At 43.6% G+C, this 27,661-nt stretch overlaps 1 protein-coding gene across 1 annotated transcript in view; it reads right to left on the bottom strand.

Moving 5' to 3' along the window:
- Positions 1 to 27,661, bottom strand: part of Stard13 (StAR related lipid transfer domain containing 13) — a 394,637-nt gene that overhangs the window by 258,286 nt on the left and 108,690 nt on the right. The window contains exon 3 of the mRNA XM_052754625.1: positions 7,307 to 7,340. Coding sequence (XP_052610585.1) covers positions 7,307 to 7,340 — 34 coding nt within the window. The remainder of the gene's footprint in view (positions 1 to 7,306; positions 7,341 to 27,661) is intronic.

Consider the following 27,661-nt stretch of genomic DNA (forward strand, 5'->3'; position numbering starts at 1 on the left):
CAGGGGATACCCTGTCTTTCTTCAAGTCTTTGAAGGGTACAGAGCATGGTGTGCTCAGAGAGCCGTGACCAGTAAGGTCCTGACCGATGCAGGTGAAGAGACGTAACTTCATTCTAGTGTTTGGAAGGTACTGACAAAAGATACTCATTAGTGTAACTTAACAACATTCAATGATTAGTTTCTGAAAAGAATGTGTGGGGCAGTGTTTATCTCCCCTTCCCTTCCTTCCCTTCTTTCCCCTCCTTCCCCCTTCCTTCCCTTCCTTCTCTCTCTGCTTTCCCTTCTTTCTGGATGCCTAGCTCCTAAAAGGATCCACATCTTCAGCAGGATGATTGCAAAGCCACCCAGGGCAGGCTGAACTTCACAAAACAGACTGAACCTAGAAGAAATAAGTTGGGTTTCCCGGAATTTTTAAAGAGTGCATTCCCTGCTAGAGATAGCTGCATGTGCGTACCGTTCCCTGTGGAACTGGTACCACTACGGTTGGTGATTCAAACTCTCCGGTGGGACTGCATATTTACGTTCAAAGCACAGGGAAATAGTGATGTACAAAGGGCACTTTCAAGTCTATGTTTGAAAGGCAATTTCAAAAGCCAGAATTATTGCTGCTTTTTAACTTTTATTTTCTCTAATACAGAGATTTCGTTTGAAGACCAACACCACAAATATTGGCTAATTTCAAGTCTAGTTACAAGCTGTTAAAATGCTACAGAACCTAAGAGTGAAATGCTCTGTTTGTAAACATTGTTTATAATTTAATAAGTAAATATATCAGGATAAAAGTAAAGCTTTTTTATATCAGCAAGATAAAATAATGGCTTTGGGTAGAAAATTGTTATTTTCTCTTTTGGACAAGGAGCCAGGAAAGATTTTTCTCTGCTCAGGTTGCTCCTTGCAGTAAGCGGCTCCGAACCACAGAACACAGGGATGCTCCTGTGTTTCACTGAAGGAATGAAGGATTGTCTAAAGAATCTTATAACAAAATAGTATTCTTCCCTTGTTGCTGACAAACGCCCTTCCAAACCCAGTGATTGCTCTCTGCTTTTCTGCTGTCTGGCAATGACATTGGCCTTTCAAGGTCCCTCACTTTCTGGAGAACTGGTCTCCATTCTCAGGACAGCACCGGAGGGGGAGCACCGGAGGGGGAGCACCGGAGAGGGAGCATCTGAGGGGGAGGAGTCAGTTGCAAATTATCTATGCTGTTTGCTCTGCTCTAGTGGCCTTCTGAGATGCACTGGATTAAATTACAACCTCTTCCATGGATCCAGTTTTAGTGTCCAGAATAACAAGTGTGCATGTGTGTGCATGTGTGCATATGTGTGTCCATGTGGAGGCCAAGGGTTGATGGCTGGTGTTTTCCTCAATCACTTTTCACATTATGTCTAAGTTGTACTGTTCTGACAGTTTCATACATGTATACAGCGCATTCTGGTTACTCTGCCCTCCACCCTTTCTTATCTCCTTTCTACGCCATCAAGCCCCTCCTCTTCCCTAGCCATCCCTTCCCAGATTCATGACTTCTGGTTTTGTTTTGTGACCCACTTAGTTCAGCCAGGGCCATCTGTGTGACCATTGGATTCAGACTCTCCACTGTTGCCTGGTGGGGTCACCAGTAGGTACACAACTGAAGGTAAGACTCCTCCATTCTCTGAGTCTCAGTAGAAAACAGTTTAACAGCGTGCAGTAGAGCCTTCTGTGCCCCAGCTTCATGCCTGGATGTGTGTAGGACCGTTCCTGTGCAGACCCGGTACAGTAATCGTAATCCACAGCTGTTGCGTGCTCTTGGCTGCAATGGCTTGCCGTGTCGTACCCAGAGATGGCATTTTGCAGCTCTTCTCCCTTTCTTCCAGCTCTTTCTTTCTGCCCCTTCTTTTGCAGTGTCTCACGAGCCTATGAGGTGTGGGTATAAATGCCTGGCTTAGGGCGGAGTACTCAACCATCACTTAAGCTCCGTACCGCCCTACCTTATTTTCTGAGGAAGGGCCTCTCACTGGGACCTGGAGCTCACGCATGCTGCTGGAATGGCTAGCCAGCAAGTCCCCATGATTCTCCTGTCTTGTCTCCCAGTGCTGATCACGTTCTACAGCAGCAGAAAGACCACAGACAGCATGCGTTTGCTTAATCCCTCTGCGTATCCGCTTTTTAATCTCTTTCTTCATTAACTGTGAACCTCTTAAGGCAAAATATGCTTCTCTTTGGTTTATGCTATTCGACCGAATTATTATAGCATCGACTCTGTCAGTTTATGAATACAGATGGCAGTGTTGAACACACTTTTCTTAAGGGCAGGAAAAAAAATGTATTAATATGAAACAAAGGCAGCAAATGTTTCTGAGACCCTGCTGTGTAGCAGCTGTCTGCTGGGCTTAAAGGATAAAATAGAAACGACATGGACCTTCTAGTCTGGTGCAAAGAAAGGGAGGCATGGAGGGAGGGAAGGAGAGGGAGAGGGAGAAGGGGGGAAATAGGGAGGGGAGGATGGGAAGAGGAACAGAGAAGAAAGGCAGAGCGGAGCAGGAGGGAGAGACAATTTCAGCTTCTGACAAGTGCTCTGAAGGAGACCTGAGATCGCAGCACCAGAATTCAGGCTGCGGAGGAGCCAGCCCCTCACAACTAGAGCTGGCAGAGCAGGCTTTTTAAACCTGTAGCATTTGGACTTCATGGGAAGGAGGCAGTCATTCTGTGTTAAGAGTAAGGGACACGTGTGTGAGGCAGAAGGAATAGCAATGCAAAAGGTACAGTACACATTTCATCGTTGCCAAATGTCTCCCTCTGTTTCCTCTCCCTGCTCGGGCGACTCCCAGGAGCCTTGAGGAATTCTGTTCAGAAGGACTGGAGGCTGACGTCAGAGCTTAGGAATGGCGGGCACAAGAACCCTCCTTTCTCCTGCCCACGTTTAAGTTGGAACCTTCCCAGGGCAACAACTGAGCACTCAGAGCAAACTGGTGCAACTCAGACATGGAGAAAGCCATATTTTAACTGGACCCAGCAAGCTCTGAAGCCTCTTGTGGCACTCAGATTTCAAGACAGGTTCACACTCTTTCTAACCAGATACGACAAGACTCCTCCAGGCACAGCTCGGGGCTTTCTTTGTGGCGGTCCATTTGGATACACTGCCACAGAACTGTGATAGTCTCTCTTTGCATAGTCACCAGAAAATCACAAGTTTACAACCTTACTATAAATTTCAGTAAAAAGTCGCAGCTCTACTGAAAACTTCCAGTTTCACTGCAGAAGTCTCTAGGGGATCGACGTTAGGCAAGCTCGAGGGAAGGATGATTTTACCTTATTTACCTTTAGATTGCTGATGCTCTGCATAGGACCAGGGGCACAGTAGATGCTCTACTGTTGCAGAATATTATTTTAAGATGTGTTACATTCGTTCATGCTGTGGAACATTTGTTTAATGATGTAAAGAGGTGTTGCATTCTTTTATGTTGCATTTATTTAACTCTGTGCAGCTGTGTTACTTTGCCTGCCTAAGACACCTGATTGGTCTAATAAAGAGTTGAACAGCCAATAGTGAGGCAGGAGAGAGAACTAGGTCTTGCTGGCAGGCAGAGAGAATAAATAGAAAGAGCAGAACATTAGAAGGATCAGAAGAGGAAGCAAGAGAGATCAAGAAGTGAGAAAAGAAGGGGCCAACCACCCAGCCACCCAGCCACACAGTCACACAGCCATATAGCCAGCCACAGAGTAAGAGTGAAACTAAGATTACAGAAGTAAGAAAAGGAAAAAGCCCAGAGGCAAATGGTAGATGGGATAATTTAAGTTAAGAAAAGTTGGCAAAAAACAAGCCAAGCTAAGGCCAGGCATTTATAAATAATAATAAGCCTCCGTGTGTTTTATTTGGGAGCTGGGTGGAGGGCCCCCCAGAGACTCCAAAGAGTAAAGAGTAAAAAAAACAACCAACAACACTCACCAAACACTTAAGGATGTATGGTGAAGTCACAATTACAAGTAGGAATGAAAAGAGATAGGAGAACACTTGGGCTCAGGCGCTTGTCATGAATTCTAGTGAAGCAGAAACAAAGTACGCCCCATAGTACATGCTTTTGTTCATACTAATTAGACCATTCATTTCCAGCTTTTCTCTGACAAAGAGACCACTGTATGGCAGGCGTGAGTTGAAGCAATTTACACACAATCACTACAGTGCAGCTTGGTTCCATCACAGGGGTGAGGTCTTTGCATTCCTGAGGGTAATTTCAACTGTTGAGAAAGATGTTTAGTGGGGTCATCTCATGCCCTTTCAGGGGAAGCAGGACATGACTGGCTTACAGACCACTGCATTACCCGCTTTCTGCTTGAGATCATTCTTGCATTTGGCTCCACTGTCTCCCCTAGTCAGAGAATGAGACCAGAGGAAACACAGATGAGGCAGCTTTGAGATATAGGAAAGACTCACCAGGTGTCACTCTATACGACAAACAGTAGGCGAGAGTCACAGTCATATCCTCCCATGTCACGGCCCTCCTCACACCTGATGTTTTGAATCTCCTTAATCTGAAAACATCCCATCTCAAGTAAAAATGAGAAGAGAGAAGATTCTGAACATGTCCACCAAGAAACAATAAGGAAGGGCTAACTTCACATTTTAGAAACAACAAGAAAGAATACCTAACGAGATTAAGTTAGTAATTTACTATAAAAGATAGATGTAAAGAATGAGGAAGACTGTAATAAAAAAAAGTTTGAAACTTTGTATATTTGGAAATTTGAGGTGGGATTCAGAAATTCTTGTTTGAGTTAATGTGCACAAAAATTGTTCCCAGACATCGTTTGCCGACATTTCTGACCCCAGTAATTGTTCGTTGGCTTGCTTGTTCATCTTTTCTCCTTCCAAATGAAACACTAAATGGCTTCATGGTTAAGTAGCTAAAAGATTTAGACTTTACCAGACTGAGCCCCGTATACGCTACCTAAAAATATAGATGGAGCCTACATCTCACCAGGGACTGTCCCTCCACGGCAGTGCCCCCAGGGCAGGCCCATCATGTGATGCTTTACTGGTTAAGAAATTCCTTGAGAGCTGCTTTGCCCTTTCCCAACCACAGCCTTCACATGGTGAAAAAATAGTCTTCAGCAGTAATAAGATAAATGTGCTTAAGATATAAAGAAAAATATCTGTCTTATTTTTGTTATGGAATTTCCAGAATAGTGTTTAAAAGCCTGCAGGCTGCCCATTTGGGCATTTCAAGAGTGAAGCATCCTCGAATCCAGGTTAGAATGTCACTAAAGGAGATGAAGCACAGAGCTCTCTGTCGATAAAACTTGCTATTGGGACCTTTTTTGTCCTTTGTATCCACACTATATACACTACCCTCCTGTTAGTCACTCAGTAGCTTTCTCAGCCCCCAGCTGGATTGTCAAGGTAGTTTAGCACTTGTACTCACACAATTTTAAAAATTTAAAAGAGAGCTTTGGTTGTTTCCTTCTTAGCTGACAAGTGGCTGAGGGTTAAACATGGTTGAAAAGCAGTACCAACATGAGAATGTACACTCGGTGGAAAGGCGTTTCATGGAATGGAAGGAATAGATTCCATGTGGTGGTTTTAACAGGGTAGCTGCTGTGCTCAGCGTACCCTTTGAAGATCCTTCCTGGTAAAGTTCCAGCCAACTACTTAGCCTGACAGTTTAGCACAGAGATTTCCTGGGAGCTGGAAGAGCACAGGGTGACCGCTATAACGCCCCTTTTATTTGGGGGAAGATTATATATGACCAATAACTACTTGAAATCATGGATGGCATCCAACGTTCTATAAGTTGCCTCCCTAAATGTCCACAACAATGATTGACAAGAAGACACAGTGAAAGATTAATAGTAATGGGCGATAGTAAAATACAACAATTATGACAGTATTTTATAGTAAAATTGCTAATGTTACTAGTCTTGATGTTTGGTCATTATTTTTTTTGTTTGTTTGTTTTTGTTTTTCGAGACAGGGTTTCTATGTGTAGCTTTGCGCCTTTCCTGGAACTCGCTTTGTAGACCAGGCTGGCCTCGAACTCACAGAGATCCACCTGCCTCTGCCTCCCGAGTGCTGGGATTAAAGGCGTGCGCCACCGCCCGGCGATGTTTGGTCATTATTAAGGAAAATTATGATTATGCAAATATTAGTGCTACACTACCTTGACAATTGAGCTGGTGGCTGAGAAAGCTACTGAGTGACTAACAGGAGGGTAGTGTATATAGTGTGGATACAAAGGACAAAAGAATGACTCACATCTTAGCCAGAGTGTAGTGACACACAAGAGATCATCTTACAACTCAGAACTGTGTATGGTTCAAAACACAGCAAACATTTGGTCCTGGAATTTCCCATGTAATAATGTCAAATTGAGATTGGCTGTGGGTAAATGAAATGCAAAATCACAGGGTGGGGAGGATGACCCAGGGTTCTGACATTACAACAAGAACTGAAGCTGAGGTCTTGAGGTTTTTTTTTTAATATAGAGCTAAAATTGGTTGTCAGTAGATGACTGAAAAATGAGTATATGAAAGTAAAAATAATTTTGTTTACTAACTAGACAGTTATTTTATAGGATTATTTGACACAGTTATTTCAAAATCACACTTTCATAATAAAATCTCAGAGGAGTTTACTTTCACACTCAATCTAGAAACTATAACCTTGAAGAATGAGGAATATGCAAAGTGGTTTCAAGAGTGTTATTTTTTCATGTGAGAACACAAATGAGCATGTAAGATAAAGACGGGTGGGACAGGTTTTCAGAACATTGCATCTGTAGTAAGTGGCCAAACTGAGAGAAAAGCAGGAGCTGCTGGAAAGTGATGACAGGCAGTGACTCGGAGAGGCGATGACTGTCCCTTTACCAAGTCACTAATAGGAGAAAGTCACTGAGTAAAGAGGGAATGTTTGGATTTACAGAGTATTTCCAATGCGAAAGCTGCACCAACCACCATTCACACCCTCATACATGCTGCATTCTTGAGAGGGCTTTTTATTTTCTTTCTGTTTGTACAAATGTTTTAACATTATTCTTAATCTACAGTGTGTATTTCAGGATAATGACTAGTTACACAAAGCACTTCCTTTCTGTATGAAACTAACATTACCAAGTGGGAATTAACACGCATCACAACCGCACAAGCATTAGAGGAAGGCAAAGCGAATTGATTCAGTGTTCAAGACGTGGGTGCATCCAATTTAACATCATCCCATGACCACCCGCCTTCTACCATCGATTCCCAACACTCATGGTGTGCTTAAACTACAGCGACTAGACAAACTCTCTGTGAACGGCATTTATAAACAGGAAAACAGTTCACTTATGACTCTTACCTTCGCTTTCTTTGCTCTGATTGTCAAAGAGCACCTGTAAAATAAATACAATTCTCTTAATCTCTCAAAATTGTGCTGATTTTATAAAAAGAAAAATCAAATTTGAAACAACAACAAAAAATCAGATTGCAAAATGAGAACCAACAACCTCCCAAAATAAGACTAAAAAGCTGGCTGGAGCATTCCTCTTAAATTAATTTAGGGTCCACAAATCTCAACATTATGAAGGTAATTAAAATACTCATTCACAGGGGAGATGTATTTAGCTTATTTTTCTACAACTTGAGTCAGGATTTGCATAATTCTGTTTGCCCTTTTCGTAATTGAAAAGAAAATTGAATTCTAGTTCTGTTTGCTATTTCATTGCCCCATGTCGCCAAAAACCTGTCAGTACGAAATCCAGTTCGTTCTCTGCATCATTCTCCAGTAGCCCCAGGAGCCAGCACAGATGACCCATCTAGCCCCGCCCCTTCCGAAATCTAATCCCTGGGGCGGCTTTGCATCCACTCTGTCCCTGCTGTGTTTTCTACCTCTCTGACTGTTCTTGATGAGTTCCCTTTTCCTTGTGTCTGTCTTATAGGCTGATTTCATTTACTGTAATTTAAAACAATGTATTAATTTTATTTTATGTGTACAGGTCTCCCCTCCCCTGCATGTGCATCTCTGTACCAAGTGCAAGCAGTGTCCACAGAGGCCAGAGAGGGCGTCAGATCCCAGCAACTGCAGTTACAGATGGTTGTGAACTAGCCACCATGTGGGTGCTGGGAACTAAGCCCAGATCCTCTGCAAGAGCAGTCAGTGCTCTTAACCACTGAGCCATCTCTCCAGCCCTGATTTCGTTTGCTTTATGGAGTCTTTTAACATTCCGTCTCTGGGCTTCCTCAACCATATCTTGAGATGGAATGTTAAAGAGTATGTATGTTAATAATGATAATAATAGGTTTGACACAAAAATGGAGAATCAAGTCAGATTGCTTGATTCCTAATAAATCAGTTCAACCCAAGTGAAATAAGAATTGCCTGGAAAACCATAGTATTTGGCAAATGTATGGGTAAGTATAAATTTTGTTCTAAACATTGATTATTTCTTTTAAAGGTACAGAAATTTGTTTGAGTATGCTGACACAGGCTTGTAATCAAGCATTCTGGAGGCTGAGACAGGAAGATCACGGGTTCAAGGCCAGCCTGAGCCACATGGTAAGTTTCTACAGGCTGGGTTATAAGACACCTTAAAAAAATATAGAAAGAAAAGAAACGAAGGGTTGGGGATGGAGCATGGATTATAAATTTCGCAAACACATTATATAGAAATGTACACATATCAAATATAAAGTGCCATGATGAGAAAAATACAACTTAAGGCGATTAAAAAAATAGTATCCTTAAAAAGACAAAACAAAATTGAAAAACAGTACTAAAGTTTAAATATGTGGAAGACATTTGAAACTGGTAACTGATGCAGTAACTACTGAAGATTGTTTTAAGAGGATGGATTTCTAATATAAACGATGATAGGAAGAGTAAATGTACACTATTAATTCCAAAGCCATCATGAATGTGATGAGCATGAACTTCTGTTGTGACTGAGCAGCCCTTCAAAGCCGGACAAACACAGCTCCTCCCCCAGAGAGGCTCAAGACCACTCCCACAGGGTATATAAACTGCATCCCAGAAAACACATACGTGATTTTCCGGTCTCTCCTTTCCGTCTCCTCTCTTTGGGCCAGGGAATCGCCTGGGAATGCTTTACCCATTAAACCAGGGCTTTTTCTAATTCGGTCTGATTTGGATTGCTGCGTTGGCAGAGAGGCTTATCCGGGTGCAAAATAACTTATCATCCGTGATGGTTGGTTTGCTGTTTTCCACAGACCACAAATGGTATGAAGCACATTTGGGTGGTCTCATTTCCTGCTTGATTTATGTGAATTTTGTGCAGGAATTGTAAGAGCCACTTTCCTTATTTGGTGAAATCTCCCAGAAGGTGTTTCAATTTGTAATACCTAAAGCCACAGTAATTCAATTCAAACATGAAAAACAGTTTAAGTGATTGCTTTGGGGCTGGATTTAAAATGCAGTTGTTCTTAAGGTTAAATTTATCCTGATATGGAGTTACAGAGATGACCCATCAGTTAACATTGGCTGTTCTTGCAGAGGACTCAGATTTAGTCACCAGCTCCCACATGGCAGCTCAGAACCATCTGTAACTCCAGTTTCAGGGGATCTGATGCCCTCTTCTGGCCTCCATAGGCACTGGATGCATGGAGTTCAGAGACACACATGCAGGCAAAACATTCAGACACATAAAATAAATGAATATTAAAAAATCTAAATAAAATTTTATCTTGATATGTATATCCACTGCTAAGTTAGAACAGAGAACAGCACCATAGGAACAAAAAGGAGATAAATTTTTATTGAGAGGCTCTGCCCCTCAGGGAACGTCATGCTCAACCAAGTCAATAAATACATTAACTACTATAGCACTGGTCAGACTTGAAAGCCCCGTCAACACCTGCTGCTCCTGACAAACAAAGGACCCGTTTGTCCCTAATGCCCTGGTATAAACCTTTAAAACCAAGCGCCCAGATACAATCCCAATGTAAATAAAATGTTGGGCAAACGCATAAGCTATTTGACTCTTTGTGATTTCCGTTACCCAGAACCCACCTGCTGGTCTCAAACTCAATGGGTTGTATTCAGCAGTGACTCCAATTTAAATACTGCTGAACAACATCTCAGAGGTAACCAGTAGAAAAGGTTGATCACATATCACCACCTCAAGGCTCATTTCCTTTGACAAATATAAGATATGTAAATATGACACACTGGCTTTGGCCCAAGCGAGTTAGGACTGACTGATCATGTTGTGGGTGAATTATATTTTAAAAAAATATGTATAAAAGGCTTGCATATTAGCTACCTAATAGATCATGTACAAGTTATACATGGTGGGGAAGAAATCATTTCAAAGCATTATAATCTGTAATTACAATATTGGTTTAAGAAGTCTCGCTTTAATAAGGGTTCCAATCAGGATACAGTTGATAAAGTAAATGTATATAGTATTCCTTATTAAATGTACTAAACTTTTATTATTGACCTTAAGTTAGAATTCAAAATATTTCAAGCAAAGCCCCATGGAAAGGCTCTGCCAATCAATGGAGCTATACTTTCCCAACATGAGTCCAGAAAAGGCTGGGGAAATTTTTAGTCGGTGGGAGAGAAGAGGTGGGGTGTGTGACAGGTTTTCTCCAATAGTTGTGCTATGAAAACAAGGTACAAGAACTCCACAAAAGAGCAGAGGAAATACAGCACACGTTTGAAATCTAGTCTTCATTTTGTCTTCCTGATTTCTTGTATATCTAATAACATGCGTAATGCTTGTTTTCACAGCTACAAAATACCTCAATAAACTTTGAATGAAAGACTTACATAGAAATCTAGTTTTGTGAAAGTGAGCGTTTTCATTTCAACCCTTCATATATGCGTTTGTTTCTAAAAACAAATTTTGGTCCATATATATTAGTGTGCAAATATCTGAAATACAAGTAGTAATACATAACTTCAGACATGTAATCTAATGCAAAAAAATCAACTTTGCTAGTTTGCTGAGTCTAGTAATGATGCTATTTAATAAAACATGGCATTTTAATAAGTTTTCTCAACATCTGGTGCTAATAAAAAGGATTTTATATTTTACAGCTAGCATTTAAGGGAAAAAACATGACTGTAGTTTTATTATTTATCACAGACCACAGATGGTATTGACAGCATTTGGTAGGCTTCAATTTTTTTTTAGTTGGTTACCATAAAGAAACTAGTTACTTTATGCACATGTTTTATAGAGGATTGAGGCCAATTCCCAGGAATGAGTAAATGAAGAAAGAGACATTAAATAACAACATGATTTTTAAATAACAAACTGATCCCAGTGTTTTCCTGGATCAAGTTTAATGAATAAAGTTCACTCTAGAACGAAGATCCTAGGAATTTTGCATCTGGATAAACACTTGAAGTAAGATTTCCAGGGCGCGGAACCCCAGGGAGCTCCAAGAATGTCCATCTTGTGTGCAACTGTACTGTCTCCAGGCACATGTGGGCCAGTCCTCACTCAAGGCAGGGCTGCCAGCTGGCCACCAGCCGGGCCCAGGGCCTGTGAATGCAGCCCTCACCTCACCAGGCTCTTTCCAACCCCGACCTGAGGACAGCCTGCCCTGTTCCTATTTTCTCAGAGTTCTTGTCTCCCTCTCTGTTTCCTGTGTTGAGTGTCTTCTCCCATGCAGCATGTGATACCAGTTGTTTTCTGACTCTCATTTATCCCCAACCTACAACACCTTTGCTTTCTTCTGTAAAATGTTGTATGTGTCTTTGAAACATCAATCTATATTCAAATATTTATATAAAAGAATTTCAGTATGGCATATTTGAAAAATAATGATTGGATGTGCAAGAGCATTTGGCAGGTGTACACTATGTAGTACACTATGAGATGATCCGAAAGACAAATGTGATCTCTAAGTGGAAAGCAAAGGTGTAAATAGCTCAAATATCAAACATTGACCCCTCTATTTAGCTTAGAAATCTTACCAAGAATACAGAAGTGTTTTGTGTTGAGGGCCAGGATGAGGGAAGGCTGGAGCAGGGGAGAGCACACGGGCAGTTTCCCTGTGAGCCTTTGTGGCACTCAGATCCCCTCCTCCAGTGGAGGAGTGATAGTGACTGGTCTGTTTCCTTGACGGTATTAGTCAACGGGCTGAGAATCCATGACCCCGAAGCTGAAATTCCACAGATCTAAAGCTGCTGGACAGAGGGCTCACTGGTTAAGCACACTGACTGCTTTTATTTATTTATTTATTGATTTATTGATTTATTTATTTATTTTTGGTTTTGGTTTTTCGAGACAGGGTTTCTCTGTGTAGTTTTGGTGGCTGTCCTGAATCTTGCTCTGTAGACCAGGCTGGCCTTGGTGGTGCACACCTTTAATCCCAGCATTCGGGAGGCAGAGTCAGGCTGATCCCTGGTTTTATTTTTTTTATACATAATGTCTTTATTGATTCTTTGGGAATTTCACATCATGCACCCTAATTCCGCTCACCTCCCAGTCCCCCCATATCCTCTCCTCACCCTGCAGTGCCCCATCAAAAGAAAATTTAAAAGAGATCAAAACAAAACAAAGCAAGCAAATAAACAATAACAAGAACAACACACACACACACACACACACACACACACACCCAGCTGCTTCAATCTCCATCTTTCCTGCCTCTCCCACACCTCTTCATTTGTCCCAGTGGCATTGGGAGCCATGGTGTGTCACACATTATATATACACCTCTTCGTATATACGCTTTTGTCCAATCAGCTTTACTAGCAAATATTCATTGCAAGGAGTCACTGGTTTGGTTCAGGGCCTCTGGTTTCTGGCACACTATCATTACTAGATCCTCACTGAAACTCCTCTGGGATATCCTGTGGCCGCCCAGAGTCATGGAGGTCCTGTGGGTATTGTTCCTCAGGGCCAGGCCCTTCACAAGCTCCAGCAGGTCCTAGGTGGGGTAGATGTTAGGGTGGGCCAACCCAAGGCTTGGCTGTGGGCCTGGGTGGTAGCTGAGCTGGTCAGTCCTGGCCACTGGAGCCACCCGCCTCAAGTGAGGGGGCAGAGCTTGCTCCCCTACATCCATGCCATCAGGGTCGGTTGTGGTAAGGGTTGGGGCTATCTCTCCCAAGAGTGGAGTGTAGCTAGAGTTTTCCTGCCTGGCCCACAGTCAGGACAAATCTCTCTCACCTGCCAGTCCCACAGCTGCTCAGACCCGACCAAGTAAACACAGAGACTTATATTGGTTACAAACTGTATGGCCGTGGCAGGCTTCTTGCTAACTGTTCTTATATCTTAAATTAATCCATTTCTATAAATCTATACCTTGCCATGTGGCTCATGGCTTACCGGCATCTTCACATGCTGTTTGACATCATGGCGGCAGCTGGCAGTGTCTCTCTGACTCAGCCTTCCACTTCCCAGCTTTATTCTCCTCCTTGTCCCGCCTATACTTCCTGCCTGGCCACTAGCCAATCAGTGATTTATTTATTGACCAATCAGCAACACACTTGACATACAGACCATCCCACAGCAGTGGAGGCCAGATCTCCTGTGAGGGTGGGGCCAGCTCTCTTTCTGCAGTGTCCAGCGAGAGGCAGAACCAGCTTTCTCAGGGCCAGAAAAGGTCAGGAAGGCTCAGCATGGCCCTCTGATCTCATCACACGTGGTTCCTGTGGCCCCCTGAGGTGACATGGGCCACAGACATCAACACAGACCCTAGCTGCAGTAGAACCATGGACCCAGACATAGCCCTCAGCAGCAGCTTGGCCCGGACAGCATCCTGGCTCCGGGTGGAAGCATTGGCCACTCAGATCAGGATGGCTCTGGCAGCAGCATGGCCCCTGGTCGTCAACAAGGTCACAAGTTGCGGCCCCAACCCCGGGCTTCCCCGTGACCTTTGGTGGCAACACAGGACTCGGACTTCAAGAGACACCCCAGCCGTGGTAGGATCATAGACCCAGACGTGGCCCTCAGCAGCAGCTGAGTCTGGATGTCACCATTGCCTCGGGTGGCAGCCAGTATAGGCCACTCAGATCGGCACGGCCTTGGCAGCAGCACGGCCCTTGGACACTAACATGGCCCCAGACCTCAGGTGTCTGCACGGCCTTTGATGGTAACGAGAGCCTCGGACGTCAACACAGACCCTGGCTGCAGCAGGGCAATGGACCCAGACATGGCCCTCAGCTGCAGCTCTGGCCCATACTAAACCATGGCATTGGGCAGCAGCTCAGGTCACTCAGATCTGTATGGCCCCAGCTGCAGCATGACCCTTGGGCACCAACATGGTCCCAGGTGACTGATCAGACCCTGGGCAACCACACTGCTTTTGGTTGCAACAGGAGCCACAGAAGTCAACTCAGACCCTGACTGTGATAGGACCCATGGACTCAGACATGGTCCTCGGCAGCAGGACTGGCTGTTTTGGCAGAGGACCTGGATTCAATTCCCAGGACCCATAAGGCAGCTCACAACTGCCTGTAACTCCAGTTCCAGGGGATCTGATACCCTCTTCTGGCCTCCATGGGTACTTCATGCATGTGGGGTACAGACATGTAGGCAAACACACTTACACATAAAAGGTGCTTTTGAAATGATGCTACTTAGAGTTGCAGTAGGAAGCGTCTGCTCTTTGTAGACTGAGACTGGTAACAGATACGAGGGAGCCCCAGTCGCAGGGAAGAGGTGTGCAAGCTTGTAGTGGGGAAATTGAGAACATGGGTGACTCGGCAGCTACTTAACTTCAGCCAGGGCCCTGAGCTGTGCTGTGTGAACACAGGAAGCTGCCTGCCTAATCAGGAGAATTTTGCTACTTTGGACCAAAGATGTAAGAAGTTAATTTGAAAGAAACTTGCCTGAGCCCAGTGTCAATGGAAGACAGAAGGGAAAAACGTCTGCTACCCATAAAGCAAGAACATGGCTACCAGCCTAACACCACGGGCTACGACACACGGAATCACAGCGGCGGAGTTCGGACAAAAACAGGGGTGAGGAGCGCAGGCCCAGCTTTCAGCCGTGAACAGGATGCGGCCTTCTCCAAGAGGAAGTGTCGTGATGGTGGAACGCCGTGCCAGTGATCTCTGTTTGAGGTCAGACAATACCAGGAGAGTGAGAGTCAAGCGGGGAGTAGTCCTGGAGCCGGTCTACGAGGCGGGGCTTGGGGAGGAAGATCTGGGCAAGGCCGAGTATTGTTACTTGCTGGACACAGAAATGAATCAAGATGAAGAACAGAAGGGACGATGGACGACCAGCTCTCAAGACAAAGGCTCCTGGTTGCATAAGCATTTGCTATGAGTCTCTGCCCTCCGGGATGAGGATTGCAACCTGACCTTGTCAGTCAAATCTCACTCATTGCTCATTTTTACAGTTTTAGGCTAATTCAGAACGGTTTTGACATTTCCAAAGAAGTAAAAAAAAAAAAAAAAAAAAAAAAAATCAAAATGAAAACTATTATGTGACACAAGAAAATCAGATAATATCCAATTTTCTTTTTAAAACATTATATTACATTTTAATTTGGTGTGTGTTTTAAAAACATTGTATTACTTTGTGTGTGTGTGTGTGTGTGTGTGTGTGTGTGTGTGTGTGTGTGCGCACACACACACAGATGCTTACACCACAGCAAACATGTGGAAGTGAGAAGACAACTTTGGAAACTGGTTCTCTCCTTTCACCTTGTGGGTCCTGGGGGTCAAACGCAGGTCACCAGGCTTTGCGCCAAGCCCCTGTCAACTTCAATCTTGTGAACAGAATTTCACTGGGATACAGTCGCCATCCGTCTGTGTTTCCAAACAGGGAAATACCTGTTTACACTTTGTTGGTGGCTCCTAAACTGTGTACCAGTCTCCCACAGCTGCCACAGCAAAATCACAGACTGGGTGGCTCAGACAACAGCTGGTATTTCCTAAGGTGTGCTGTACGGACTTCTTAGCAAGAGAGAGATTGAGGAAGAGAAGACCGGAGAGTGAACCTGACGACCGGAGAAAATCCAGAACAAAACACAAAGAGGAAAGGGTTGAGCATACGACAGATCAGCCATGAATAGGTCCGAGCGGCCTATCTATGTGACTGGAGTCTCCAAAAGAGTGAAGGAAACAGGAAAAATATTTGAAGAAACAATTACCAACTTTTTTTCTAAATTCATGAAAATTCCAAGCCACTGAACAAGGATCTCTGAGATATCTAGACACAAGAAAACTGAAATTGCTCTGACATATCCACTAAGGAAAATACTTAGAAACAATTGTAAAAATATGAGAGCAGCCACTGCATCCAAGGGATAAAGACAAAAATAAAAAGAAGCAAATGATTTCCAAGCCCTGGGCGAAGCAAGGGAAGCTGGTGGCCAGCGTGACTATCTGTGTTCGAATATGTGGAGATCTTCTGCGTCCATTAAACTCCACAGCCATGAAGTCCCTAGTTTTCCATTTCAGACTTGCTGTGTATTAACTTTGATACCTGCTTTATTTCTTCCACCCATCATGATTTGTGGCTGGCGTTATGGTGACTCTCCATCGATGCTATTTTTTTTCTATTTTTTTATTCCTACCATACTTTATCCAAGATCAAGCCTCAAAAACATGTACACCAGACAATATTGTGCTTTACTACGCGGCCGTCTCTGGTGGGTGCTTACTGCCTTGAGGATGGGCATTACAGGACCTGGCTTCTCTGATCTAACTCCACACTGCTTTCCTCGGTAGGCACTCCTCTGCATGCACACAGCCTACCTGAAGAACTGGCACACACCACGCTATGGAACATTCCGGGTTGGATAAGGCAGAATATCTGCTGAGAATTGTGTGATCACAAATTATATTTCCATAAAGGAATATCAATGCACATCATGGCCGGGCTCTGCAGTCTTTTGTAATCATATTATCATCCACTGTCAGGAAAATGTGTTCGGCCCTAAGCAAAGGAGGATAAAATTGAACTGTAAAACACCCCTCTGCTCCAACAAGCAATGTATTTTCAGATCAGGCATGCATCTTAAGCGCTGCACACAAGACACAAATGCATTTACTCTTCATTTGTATTTTATTTTCTTGCTTAGCTTTCATGGATTTACATATGAACATTATATAAAAATCTAAAGGCTGAGAAGTTAAATGAAAATCACCATGTGAAAATAGCAAACATTTTAAAAACCAAGAGAGTAATCTAGAGAGGTGGCGTAATTTTACATCATTAGTTGGTATTTCTAAATTGCTCTCGAGGCAGAAAATGTGAAATGAGTATAAAGTAGCCCAGGTCAGAGGATGGCTACTTTGAATTCCAAAGTCTTTCAGAGCCTGAGACACAATTTTAAGACAGGGAGGGAACCAAAATTCCTGATGTGTGGTCTGTATCACAGGACACATGAAAGGAAATACTTCTCCATGGATGCACTAGTGTGTATTGGGTAGCAGATTCTTTTATGCTGCAAGGTGGCACAAAAAAGGGGGAATTTGCTACTGGGAGCTTATCATTCAATAGAGAACTGCATAGATCTGTTGAGGGGAGATTTCAAGTTAGGAGTCACTAAGCACAATGAAAAACTCTTCTTGGAGAAAAAGGAGGAGGGTCTGATCCTAAGACGGGATGCCTTTGGCTTGTACATGTGAGCTAAGACCCTAACAGCAATAGTGACAAACACTTGGAAGTCGGTGAGTAAGGTGGGAGAGCCTACCACCCTGGCCCTTTAGATCTGTGTGTTCTGCATGCGTAAGTCAGCCAATCAGATTGAAGATATTTAAAATTGCATCTGTACTGAACACATACAGGCCCCTCTTCATTAGTCCCTAAGCAATACAATATGGCAAGTGTGTACACTGTACTAGATACTATAATGGTCTTGGGGTGATTCAAAGTACATGGGGGATGTGAATAGGTTCTAAGCAAATACTACAGCATTTTAAAGAAGACCCTTGAGTGTCTTCAGATTTGAGTATCCTAGAAAAATCTTGACAAGAATTCCTCACAGATATTCAGACACAACTGTATTTTAATCATCATGACAGTTCCAATACACAGATGTTATTATCAGTTCCACTTTATAGATGACATACATCTTGACATTATGTTTGATCCATAGGTCTGAATTAATAACATCTTTGGATTGCTGTTTGAGTGGACAATTGGTGAGATTTTCACAGCCGACACACCTTTTGGGAAATCCTGATTAGTCATCATACTTTTATTATTTAAACAAGTATGTCGGAAATCAGGCAAGTTAAGATTGTCATATCCCCTTTCTGGCAATGAATTGCAGTTAGGGATAATCTGTTCCTTCTGTGAGGATAACGCCCCAAGGTTTCACAGCTCCACTTTGAATCCCACATTTCCAGTTGCCTGAAAGGTTCTCCCCAGCAGATGTTCCCTCAGGTATCCAATTCAACATCCTGAGTCAGCATTCATCCCTCTCTCCTTCTACCTGGCTTCATCTCTCATGCACCATATTTCTTGTTGGAGAAATCTGCACAGGAGCTCTTGTGTTAAATGTTTTATCCTTAGTGTTGGCCTCTTACTGATCTCTTCATCTGGTCAATCCATTGGCATTTAATAGCAACTGCTATGGTTGATTGTGCATCCCCAAAGTTCATGTGATGGAAGCTAGATCCATAAGACTGGAGGGATGGAGGGAAGGCTAAATGAGAGACATCTGGACTACGGATGCACCTCATAAATGATCAGTACTCCTGTTGTAGGGATGGGTTCATCATTTCAGGACTGGGACCCTCAAGAAAGGACAAGTTTACACCCTTGCCCTTGGCCCCCAGCCTTACACTGTGGGATTGCTGCAAGCCACACGAATATATTATAGAGATTCAGCTGTATATAATAAAGCTATACCTAGAAAGATCAAGGAATCTTTCTAGAAGGAAGCCGTATATCAGGGAATATTTGGTGTTACTGAGCTTTTAATATATCAGCTGTCTTCTGCTATGAATATCCTGTGTGCTCATATACTACTAGGCCACAATGGCAAACAGTATAAGCTTCTCAGACCTACTGCTTATCTGAACTAGGTAACACCCCTACAGAGCCTAGGACACAGGAGGACTGTAGATACATAGCTTTGTTTCTTGTGCAAATGAAGCTCAGACCTTCCTTCCCCACACTGGCCAAATGGCATTCTGTAGCTGGAGTTTTCTCCAGTCCCACCCAGGCCTACAGCTGCTCAGACCCAAATAAACACACAGACGCTTATATTACTTATAAACTGTATGGCTGTGGCAGGCTTCTTGCTATCTAGTTCTTACATCTTAAATTCACCCATTTCTATTAATCTATAAGCTGCCACGTGGCTCGTGGCTTACCGATACTTTACATCTTACTTCTCATGGTGGTGGCTGCAGTGTCTCCTGACTCAGCCTTCCACTTCCCAGAATTCTCCTCTCTGCTTATCCCACCTATACTATACTTTCTGCCTGGCTACTGGCCAATCAGCATTTTCTTTATCAACCAAATCAGAGCAACACATTCACAGCATACAGAGCAATTGATATGCTGAGCAATTGACTCAAAACAAAGGGTTTTTTGCATAACCAGGTGCAGAGAAGGCAGGATGGGTGTGGGGGGAGGCGAAGGCTTCCCGGTCTGGGCAGAGTCTCATGGCCAAAGAATAAAGAACAGCACAGAGTTTTTGTGAAGAGTGGCTCGTCCCGGGGAGAAAAGCAGTGAAGAAAGGAAGGAAAGATGGAGGATGAAGGAGTGGAGGATGAAAATGAGGTCAAGAGCATAAGAGCTTAGTTATTACTAGGGTGATGAGGGGACAGAAAAAGAAGGGACAGAGAGGAACTGAGTGTCAGAACAAAACTGAAGCTATGTAGACAGAATTTTGTCTTAGAGAAATAAAGTGGATGGACAAAAGAGCCCAGTGTACTTAGATTCTTTCCTTCAGATTACCCCATTGCCAGCCATAGTGTCTTCCCCAGGACTCCGGGGAAATCTTCTCAGGGCAAGCCCCTGGGAAAATTCTGATAGGGGATGATGAAGGGGCAGGCCCTCTGTCTTACATAGGGGATAGTGAAGGGAGCAGGCCCTCTGTCTTACATAGAGAATGGTGAAGGGGGCAGGCCCTCTGTCTTACATAGGGGATGATGAAGGGGGCAGGCCCTCTGTGACTGAGGGATGGTGAAGGGGTCAGGCCCTCTGTCTTACACTAGGGGAGGGTGAAGGGGGCAGGCCCTCTGTCTTACACTAGGGGATGGTGAAGGGGGCAGGCCCTCTGTCTTACACTAGGGGATGGTGAAGGGGGCAGGCCCTCTGTCTTACATAGGGGATGATGAAGGGGGCAGGCCCTCTGTGACTGAGGGATGGTGAAGGGGGCAGGCCCTCTGTCTTACACTAGGGGAGGGTGAAGGGGGCAGGCCCTCTGTCTTGTATTGTGGGACAGTGGAGTGAGCAGACCCTCATAAGGTACTGATAATGTGATCTTGAGAAATAAGTTTCTATTCATTAATAATGACCCAATTTCAAGTGTTCTGTTATAGCATCACAAAACACAGCCCTCTAGCTGGTCCGTGTGACTACCTTTCACCAGCTGGATGAGAACAGAGATGATAGCATCACTGCCAGACCAGACTCTTCTTCCTGCTCTGCTGATGGGATACAAATCACTGCAGGAACCTACACAAGGGCAGGGTATCAGAAGAAAAGAACGTAAGCCCCTGAACGTTACAGAGCAGCAAGCTACCCAGAACACCAGCCTTGAACTGTTGCAATTGGGGAACTATTCATTTAGACAATCTGTTCCTCACTGCAGGCTTAGCCCACCAGCCATTGCTCTAGGTATGCTCTATGAATTACCTCATTTAATCTCTACAATAGAGAAGGTATTACTACTGTTTCGAACCTATACAAAAAAGCAAACAAACAAATAAACAAAAAAAAAAACATTTGGACCACTTTGAGTGATGTTTTCAAGATTTTTGGCTCACTGGGTTGCTGAAAGTTGAATTTATGTGGAATCTCTCTTATTCTGAGTATTGGCAGAAAAAAATTACAAAATGACAATAGCAGATGCTCCATTCAATGGCTATTTATGGACTAGTGTTTACTATACATTCTCACAGCTATGAGTCCTGAGAGGGAGACAGTGGCAAAGAGAACATCAGAGCAGAGGGGCAGGATATTTAATAAGTGGATAGTTGCTCACAACAGTTCTGTGAGGCAGACAAGCATGCACTCTCATCCTGTTTTATTTAAGAGGAAATTGAGAGATTGGACTTGAGATTGTTAGCATCCAGACAATGGTTTAGTGACAGTAACTCCACCTCTGACTACAGAGCGTCTGTTATTCCAGGGTGGGGATGAGGCAAGAAGATACTTATGAGGAACTAGCTTCACTGTGTAGAAGGTCACCGCTGGGAAGATCTTAAAACACAAATAAGATGTTGTAACACAAATTGCTAAATGGTCTTATTAATAAAAAACCTGGAGCCAGATATTGGGGTGAAAGCTGAGTGATCAGAGGAATAGAACAAGCCAGCCACAAGTTCTTACCACCAGGAAATCCTTAGTCCAAGAGAGCTACTTCCTGTATACCCACGCCTATATATCTTTCTGTGCCCCGCCATCTTACTTCCTCTCTCTGCCCAGCTACATCACTTCCTCTTTCTGCCCAGCTATATCACTTCCAGTCTATCTGTACAGACCTCCAGACCTCTATGGTTAACTAATGCTGGAATTAAAGGCGTGTGTCACCACACCTGATTCTGTTCCCAGTGTGGCCTTGAACTCACAGAGATCTGGATGAATTTCTGCCTCCCAAATGCTAAGATTAAAAGTATGTGCTACCACTGCCTGACCTCTATGTTTAATACAGTGGCTGGCTTTTTACTCTGACCCCTAAGGCAAGCTTTAGTTGTTAGAGCACAAATAAAATATCACCACAAGATGTTCAGCAAAGAGTGTGAATCCCCTCTCCTTGTATTCACAGGGTATGAAGGTCTGCTTGCAGAGCTGAACTGTAAAGGTCTTTGTGCATGATGTCCAATCAAACTGATCAGCCAGAGAACAGGACCCTATCCATGCAAACACTACTGCAGGGACTCGTTTATAGCAGCTCATTCTTAGCTTTGAAGCATACAGATCCATTTAAATAAACTCAGAGTTCATTTTTATTTACTAGATTCACAATGCAAGCTCTACTTTCCCAAATGGGAGGAATGAATAATGCTCCCTCAGAGGGCTCTTTCCAGACTAAAGTGTAACACATGCATGGCTGGGCTTCAGGAGCGATTGATTACCCGAGTGCTACATTCACAGTCCACTCACATTAGCTCCCTGGTCTGTTTGTTTGTTTGTTTTAATTTTTGCTCCTTGGGAGGAGAGGGTCACATGATCAATTGATTTTTATACCCATCCACAATATAGGCAAATGCATTTACTTTTTTTTTAAATATCATAACAAATGACCTTCCTGAGAAATGCTCAAGGATCCCTTTGAAATGGACACATATCTTCGTGGCATTAAAAGGCCAAATTACACTCAGGCTCTTCCAAACCAAATTTACTGTGTTTCTGATAGCTGAAACAGGAAACAAAGAGAAACATAAAAGGAACACTTCTTCATTATAAATGCTTTATAGAAAGCCAATTATCCAGGGGTAGTTACAGTAATGATGTTTATGCATTTATGTCTAAAATAAAACCTGGCAAGTAAAATTACATAACAGACTCTCCTTGTGTTTAATCAAATTACAGAACGGATGGTGCCTTTATTCCCTATGTATAATCTTTGCAGTGCCAACCCATCCTCTACACCTATAGCCAATGCCTACGTTTGGGCTGCCATTGCAGATTTCCCAATCATTAGCATAGCTCTGGAATATAGAGGAATTCAGTAAGTAGTGGTTGAATAACTGAAGGAACGAATACGTACAAAAGTCTTAGGAATGGTTTTCCTTCCAATCAGCTGTTCACAATGCAGTCAGTGTGACACAGCCTAAAACTGACGAGTTCTTGCCCATAATCCCCCAGTGCACACTGGCGTCCTTGGACTCCTCCCCTCCTGTGTCCCTCCCCTTGACCCACCCCAGTCACTCTCCATAGCAATGGTGCTCGAGCCATCCTCTCGGGACAGCATCTTCCAGTTGGTTACCCTGTTTCCTCTTTCCAGAATCTCCTTCATCATCTTGCCCTTCTTTGCCATGGATACTATGCCTTGTCATTAATTTAAGTTTCTTATTTTTATTTGCGTGCGTGCGTGCGTGCCTTTGGGTGTGGGTACCCGTGGAGGTTAGAAGAGGCTTTAGATCACTTGGAGCTGCAACCACAAGCAGTTGTGAGGCACCAGATGGAGGTGCTGGAAGCTGAACTCTGGTCCTCTGGAAGAGCAGAGAGCGTTCTTAAGCCCCGAGCTGTCTCTCCAGCCCCTCGATCTGATTTAAGGAGCTTTCTTTGACTATTCCAGGCAAAGAGTTTTGTGAGCCTGCCTCGAAGCTTGTTTACGTCGTCGGCATGCCTTCATACAAACTCAGCATGCCCACGTGATCAGCATGTAGATACATAAATGGACTGTTAACCTCCCGTCCCCACTAAGTTCCATTATGTTTCCACCTCTCCTCTAACACTCCCTGAATAAGAAGGGAGCTCCTTGGAGAAACGGACATGGACAGGCATAGACAGACAAGGTTGAGAAAGTCTGATCACGACTCAGAGCTAGAAGGACGCCATCAACAATTAACTAGATTCTCAGCAAAAGTAGGCCCGACTTCCAGAGGCTTTCACTGGTCAAAGGGGAGAAAGTTTGAGGAAAACAGTGTTTTGTGTTTAGATGCATGGGATTCTAGTAACACCAAACCTTGCCACACTTAAATCACCAGAGCACACTGGTGGACAAAAATTCATTATTCTGACAAATTTTAAATAAAACAAATAAAGGTTAATTTTGCCTTTTCTAAATGAATTGACCCCCCAAACAAATCTAAACATAAAGGAGAAGCTGTCATTTACTTTTTTCTTTGCTGTGAGACAATACATGGCAGAAAAACTGAGAAGTAGAATCCATAAAGGGAGTCATGTGACCAAATCTAATGTTTGCGATTTATTTAGATTCTGGTTTAAACAAGCAAAATACACGACCTGGAAATAAGATCATTACTTGCTATTAAAAATTACTGATGACTTTGGGTATAATTATACTATGATTGGGCTTTCGAAGTCCTTAGGAGTAAATGCAAACACAGTGTTGAGTTAGCCCGGTGCCTGGAACTTGCTTCACACGGTGAGAGGAGGGGAATGTGGGTGTGAGTAGAGATGAAGTGAGGCTGGCAGGGCTCAGTCGCGGCAGCTGCGAGGAAACCTGGGATGAAGCTCCCCTGCTCCTCTTCTACCGCAGCTTGAACACATCTCAGAACTTAACAATGAAAAGATTAAAGGCAACTACTGACAAGCTTGTTTTCCTTTTTTTAACTAATAGAATGTATTTATTCTATGTGTTTTTCACATCATGTATCTTGATCTCATTCATTCCCCATCCATTTCCATCTGCCCTCTGCCCTTGTACCCTCCCCTCAATAAAAACAAAATTCAAGAGAAAAAAATGAAGAAAGTAAATGAAATAAATAAATAAATAAATAAATAAATAAATAAATAAATAAATAAATAAATAAACTGGGAAGGAATTAAAAATCTCATCATGGAAGCTGCAGTGTGACCCAACAAGTCACGCTGTACACTCCTTGGTCCATACATCTTTACTTGCAAGTGTTCATTACAAGGAGTCATTGGTCTGGTTCGAGGCCTCTGGTCTCCACTACACATTTGCTGCTGGGCCTCCATCCTAATGGACCAATTAACCTCCATTAACCAACTGTCTTGTGGCAGCATGGGGGCAGGGTGGGGAGTGCCTTCCCCCACTCATCAACACCTGCAACAGGTGGGAGAGATGGGCTTGTGGTCATAGGAGTGGGAAAGCCATCCCTGACCCCCACCAGCTGCAACATCTGGGAGAGTCTGGGGCTGGTGAGAGAGCTGGCCCTGTGGTCATACTGCCAGCCTCACTTCGTCTCTACTCACACCCACATTCCCCTCCTCTCACCGTGTGAAACTCTTCCTGGACATCCTGCTGGCGTCCTGTGCTGTGGAGATCTTGTAGCTTTGGGTCTGTAGGTCAGGTCCCTTCATGTGCTCCAGCAGATCATAAATGAGGTGGATGTTGGAGCAGGCCAAGTCATAACCATGGGTCTGACTCTAGGCAGCTGTCAGATTGGTCTGCCAGATGGAATGGGGAGAGCTGTCCCACGCTCATGATTTTGGGGGTGGCTCACTCACACCTCTGTTAACAGGGTTGCGTCTGTTTTGATGCCCTGGAGGGGTGCAGGGTCTGCTCTCCCAAGTGTTGCAGCTGGTAGGGATCAGCTCTCCCACTCGTATGACCACAGGGCCAGCTCTCTCACCAGCCCCAGGCATTGATGGGGGAGGGTAGCTCTTCCCCATCTGTGCCACCATAGGACAGATAGGTAATAGGGACAGCTTTCCCATGCTCCCAATTTTGGAGCTGGCTCACCCACACCTCTGCTAACAGGGTTGGCTCTATTGTGCTGCCCTGGTGGGGTGCAGGACCTGCTCTCTCGGATGTTGCAGCTGGTGGGGGTCAGGGATGGCTTTCCCACTCCTATGACCACAAGCCCATCTCTCCCACCTGTTGCAGGTGTTGATGAGTGGGGGAAGGCACTCCCCACCCCGCACCCATGCTGCCACAAGACAGTTGGTTAATGGAGACAGCTCTCCCAAAGTCACAGTTTCAGGGCTGGCTCTCCCATGCCTGCGCCGACTATGTTGGCTCAGTTGTGGTGCACCGGAGAGGTGCATGGCCTGCTTTCCCGAGTGTTGCAGTACAAGCTTGTTTTACACAGCTGGAAGCACTATTCAGTAGTTCTCCCTTATTGGTGCTTTAGATTTCTGTAAATTCCACCTAGTCTGAAAATATTAAATAGAAAAATTCTAAAAATAAGTCTTCTGAAGTTTCAAATTGTGTCCATTCTTAGTAGTAGCATGATGGGATCTCACAAGTCCCTCTCCATCCTGCCCAGGATGTCATTCACCTTTCTGGTGTGTACTGCCCATGCCACAGTCACTTGGGAGCCATTAAACTCTGCCGGTATAGGAATGCTTACGCTCAAATCACCTTTGATTTACTCACAAATGGCCCTCAAGGGCCAGACTAATGATGCTGGCCACTTTTCTACATTATGGTGTTATACTTTATTAGTATTCGTTTTTATTAATCTCACATTATGCCTAATTTATAAATTCGACTTTATCATAGGTACAGATGTATAGGGAACTCAAGGCTTATATAAAATTGGATACTATTTGCTCCTTTGGTCCCTACTGGAGGTCTGGGAACTTATTCCAATAGAAGAGGTGTTCAGAAGTCTCCCTTTGCCTCCCTGAAATCAGTTCCACAATGTCCATTAGAATTAGACTTTCAGTTCCCAGTGCCTACTTAGAGGATCACAACTTCCTGTAACTCCAGTTCCAGGATATCTGATACCCTCTTCTGGCCTCTGTGGGTACTGCACCCATGTGGTGCACACATACTCAGGCAGGCTCTCTCTCACACACACATAAAGAGTAAATAAACAAATCTTTGAAGAATTTCACCTGAGTGCACAGGAGATTGGCAAATTATTTTACTTACTATCATGTCATATTTCTGTAAGAGAAAAGCCTGGTGACAGACCAGAATTTCTGCACTTTGCAGGAGGCAAAGTTCATGCTTGTGTTACATAGTGAGTTTAAGGCCAGTCTGAGCTACATGATTAAACCTCATGTCACAAAACCAAGGGCCCAGAGGGTAGCTCAATGGTACCATGCAAAAACAAAAGGCCTTGGGCTCCTTCCCAGCATTGCTTAAGAACAAAGAAGGAGATTCTTAGTTTTTTGTATTTTCTTTCACTGACATGGCTCTGAATGTTACAAATTATTGATAGTTACAAAATTGATGAAAATTTAGAAATATGTATTATAAGTATTAATAAACAGTTTAAAAAGATGAAAGAAAATTTTAACATTTAATATATTGAGTAAGATAAATTTATGGAGTCTTGCCTGATGGAAGCTTGCATTTTTTTTGTTTGTATGTTTTTTGTATTTTTTTTTTTTCGAGACAGGGTTTCTCTGTGTAGCTTTGTGCCTTTCCTGGAACTTGCTTTGTAGATCAGGCTGGCCTTGAACTCACAGAAATCCGCCTGCCTCTGCCTCCCGAGTGCTGGGATTAAAGGCATGCACCACCACCGCCTGGCTAGAAGCTTGCATTTTTAAATGTCCCTTCATTTGCTAACCCAGACAAAATAATAAATGGAAGCAAGACCCAATTTGAAGTTTCATTTTTAAAGAGTAGCAAAGAAAAAACAATGATTGGACACAAAAAATACTGGGTATCTGGTGTTTAAATTTAAAAGAAGATTGTCTTTCTTTTCTTGTTTTGATTAAGCAGATGGAAGAGAAATAGCAAATCAGATGTGAGGGAAGGAACCACAACCCACACACTGAATATAAACTTTGTATAGACTTGGAGACCTGACCTCCACCCTGGTTAGATATCCATTTGAAATAGGTAACTCTCAGGTCATATTTCCTTGTGGAGATGCCCCCAGCAAGAAAGTCACAGGATTCTGAAGTGAGTCAGGTGGTAGGCAGTTCGTGAGCTGCCCTAAAGCTCACATCCAACTAAGAGTCATCAGGAACCCTGCAGTTAACCTTTAGAACACCATCTTTTGGAAAGAATGTTAGCTAGCGATGAGAAGCCAAAAGAGTTGCTGATT

Source organism: Peromyscus californicus, unplaced genomic scaffold, assembly GCF_007827085.1.
Source record: "Peromyscus californicus insignis strain IS unplaced genomic scaffold, ASM782708v3 Scaffold_2__1_contigs__length_46816999, whole genome shotgun sequence".
NCBI lineage: Eukaryota > Metazoa > Chordata > Mammalia > Rodentia > Cricetidae > Peromyscus > Peromyscus californicus.